This window comes from Phytophthora parasitica, assembly GCF_000247585.1.
Source record: "Phytophthora parasitica INRA-310 unplaced genomic scaffold supercont2.8, whole genome shotgun sequence".
In the NCBI taxonomy this organism is placed as follows: Eukaryota; Oomycota; class Peronosporomycetes; order Peronosporales; family Peronosporaceae; genus Phytophthora; species Phytophthora nicotianae.
Window position 1 is genome coordinate 994412 of NW_008648994.1, and position 530 is coordinate 994941.

At 55.1% G+C, this 530-nt stretch overlaps 1 protein-coding gene across 1 annotated transcript; it reads left to right on the forward strand.

The window, feature by feature from the left end:
- Positions 1-207: 207 nt before the first annotated feature.
- Positions 208-382, forward strand: PPTG_21778 (hypothetical protein; the record flags this gene model as incomplete). Its single annotated transcript, XM_008899963.1, has 2 exons — positions 208-276; positions 335-382. The coding sequence occupies 2 exons, from the start codon at positions 208-210 to the stop codon at positions 380-382; spliced, it is 117 nt and encodes a 38-aa protein (XP_008898211.1).
- Positions 383-530: the final 148 nt, after the last annotated feature.

Consider the following 530-nt stretch of genomic DNA (forward strand, 5'->3'; position numbering starts at 1 on the left):
CAGCAACCGTGGTGCGGCGAGGAGTGCCAGTGCTGAGCGTGAAGGTGAGTTACGCAGTGACTGTTGTACTGGCTTCGTTTTAACGTTGCTGCCGCTTATTAGATCCAGGGGAGGAATCTCAGCGGCGTGAGCCTACCGCAACTACTGAAGCAGCAGTCCACTAACTGCCGCCAAAACCAGCGAGGATAGGGTGGGGGGACGCTGCTCATGGCAGTGGTGACGAACCTACGCCACAGGCTGATGCTGGGATGGCATTCGTCGGTAACGTCGACAGCGGTAAGGCAGAGGCTGATGAGCGTCCAGTAATCCTATCTAACAGGTCACCTTACTACAGAAACGGAGGCGCATTCGAAGTAGCGCGCAGACACTCCCGTCGTTGTAACTGACGGTAGCACGGGTTAGGAAAAACTCCGGCAACTGTGGTAAAGTGACAGTTCGCTTCTGGGAACAAGACGTTGATTGATGGAAGCGACCCGATCCAGTTCTGAGATTCATGGTCGACGACGGCGCGTCAGTGATTACGTCATGAT